This window comes from Colletotrichum scovillei (genome assembly GCF_011075155.1).
Source record: "Colletotrichum scovillei strain TJNH1 chromosome Unknown Contig00001, whole genome shotgun sequence".
NCBI classification, from domain to species: Eukaryota; Fungi; Ascomycota; class Sordariomycetes; order Glomerellales; family Glomerellaceae; genus Colletotrichum; species Colletotrichum scovillei.
The window spans coordinates 4,672,972-4,675,044 of record NW_023336259.1 but is presented as its reverse complement, the minus strand read 5'-3'; the positions used below and the strand labels follow the sequence as shown (position 1 = coordinate 4,675,044).

The 2,073-nt window shown below is 56.9% G+C and overlaps 1 protein-coding gene across 1 annotated transcript; it reads left to right on the top strand.

Moving 5' to 3' along the window:
* Positions 1 to 523: 523 nt before the first annotated feature.
* Positions 524 to 1,773, top strand: HER10_EVM0012768 (uncharacterized protein; the record flags this gene model as incomplete). Its single annotated transcript, XM_035482154.1, has 3 exons — positions 524 to 664; positions 787 to 1,192; positions 1,310 to 1,773. 3 exons carry the CDS (start codon positions 524 to 526, stop codon positions 1,681 to 1,683), a joined length of 921 nt encoding a protein of 306 aa, XP_035339038.1. The 3' UTR covers positions 1,684 to 1,773.
* Positions 1,774 to 2,073: the final 300 nt, after the last annotated feature.

Here is a 2,073-nt window from a genome sequence, read left to right as displayed (position 1 = left end):
GATGCAGCTGACTTGGACGTGAAGACTGGGCCCAACGTGGCACGTAATCCGTGCCCCTCCTCCACCACAGAAACAAGGGAGGGCTCTCGAACACCTTGAGACGTCCGAAGAAACTGCCCGCAAGCCGTGGTGCCGTTGGCCTGGTGCGATAATAATATCCACACCTCTATGGTTTCCATCGTCTCAGGCTTCGGGGGCTGTGCGTATATTGGGCCTATCTTGGTGCAGGGGACTTAGAGTTGCTGCCGAGGTGAACTCACCAAGATGTGCTTCACTGCTTCTGCCCGTGGCACATGAGGTCAGCGCGCAGCCATCCGGTCACTCATATATCAGCTTGATGGTTCCCGGCTCACAATCGGGGATGAAAAAGCATCCTCATCCATCAAACCTTGTCAGCACAGACTTTTCCAACGCTTTTTACTTATATACTCCCGGGTTGGAGACTTGTTTCTACTTCTTAGCCTATTCCTAATCATCCCTTGATACCACAACAGATCACTCTGGCTAGTGACTTACTACCAAAATGCAGCTGACCAAGACTCTCCTCTTCGCCCTCGTCGGCACCGCCTTCGCCTCCCCCATCGAGAAGCGTCAACTCTCCGTCATCCAGGGCGCCGTCACCTCCGTCCAGGGAGCTCTCACCAAGCTCAACACCGCTGTCCAGGTACGTTAGTCCGATCATCGGGCATATGGTACCGTTGGAAAGCTTCGGCTTCGATCTGGTGCAAAGATGGGATATGCCGGAATGCAGAACACTGGGCATTTTGACTAACACGCATACTCTAGGGCGTTGGTAACGATGTCGCATCCGCACAACCTATTCTGGCTGCCTCCACCGAGGTCCAGAACACCCTGTCAAAGGCCGCCACCGACATTCAGGGTGCTCAGCCTCTCCAGCTTCAGGAGGCTCTCGGACTTCAGCAGACCGCTACCGATCTGACCTCGTCCGCAACCACCTTGATTGACACTCTCGTCTCCAAGAAGCCCAACTTCGACCAGATTGGTGTCTCCAGCGTTGTCCTCCAGAACCTCCAGCAACAGAAGACCGCCTCCGCCAGCCTCGGAACCGCCATTGTCTCCAAGGTTCCCGCTATCGGCCAGGGCATCGCACAGCAGAGCATCGACCAGATCACTGCCGCCCTCGACAAGGGCATCCAGGCCTACTCCGCTGGTGGTGCCGCTCCCGCTGGTGGTGCGTAGAGCACCCCCCCTCCGTCGCGCGCCGTCCCCCGCGCCTCCCCCGTTTCCGTCCGTCCGTCCGAGAATTTAAACATAATCGAATACTAACCATGGTACTCGTGCTTTCCAGCCAAACCTGCGACTAACACCACTGCTCCCCCTGCTGCTGCTCCCGCTAAACCCAAGACTCCTGCTGCTGCCCCTGCTGCCCCGAAGACACCCGCTGCTGCTCCCAAGGCCCCCGCTGGGGGTCTTGAGGGTCTGCTCGGTGGTCTCCTCGGTGGTGGTGCGGGCGGTGCTGGTGGCGCCGCCGGCGCCGGAGGCTTGGGTGCCCTCCTCGGAGGTCTCACGGGAGGTGCAGCTGGCGGTGCGGCGGGCGCTGGTGGCGCTGGAGGAATCGGTGCCCTTCTCGGTGGTCTTACTGGTGGTGCGGCTGGAGGTGCGACGACGAAGGCGAACGTGGTCGATTTGGCAGAAGACGCAGCAGAGGAGGACGAGGAATAAAGTACAGACCGGGATACTCCTTACAGCTTGTTTAGCCTGTAGCAAATCATCATTGAGGCTTTCTTTCACCATCACAGTTATCGATTAAATTGTGCCTTTCGTGGTGGCTTTCGTTAATTTGTTGAGCTGACTTTTCCACACTCTCATATCATTTATGATCGTTACGACTTGACCATACTGTGCTAGCCATGTTTGACACATCAATAGCTACGGCCTTGACATTCCACATGTTGCGAATCAGGTGGTCAGGATGGGCGTTGGGTTGCCGCTCATACGAACATAGCAAAACTCAGCGGCCTCCTTCGTATCGGAGCAATACTGGCATCACAGCCTGTCTTGGACGTTATCTGACGTGCGGTGGGCAGAGCATTGCCAGATTCCCCGGATTTG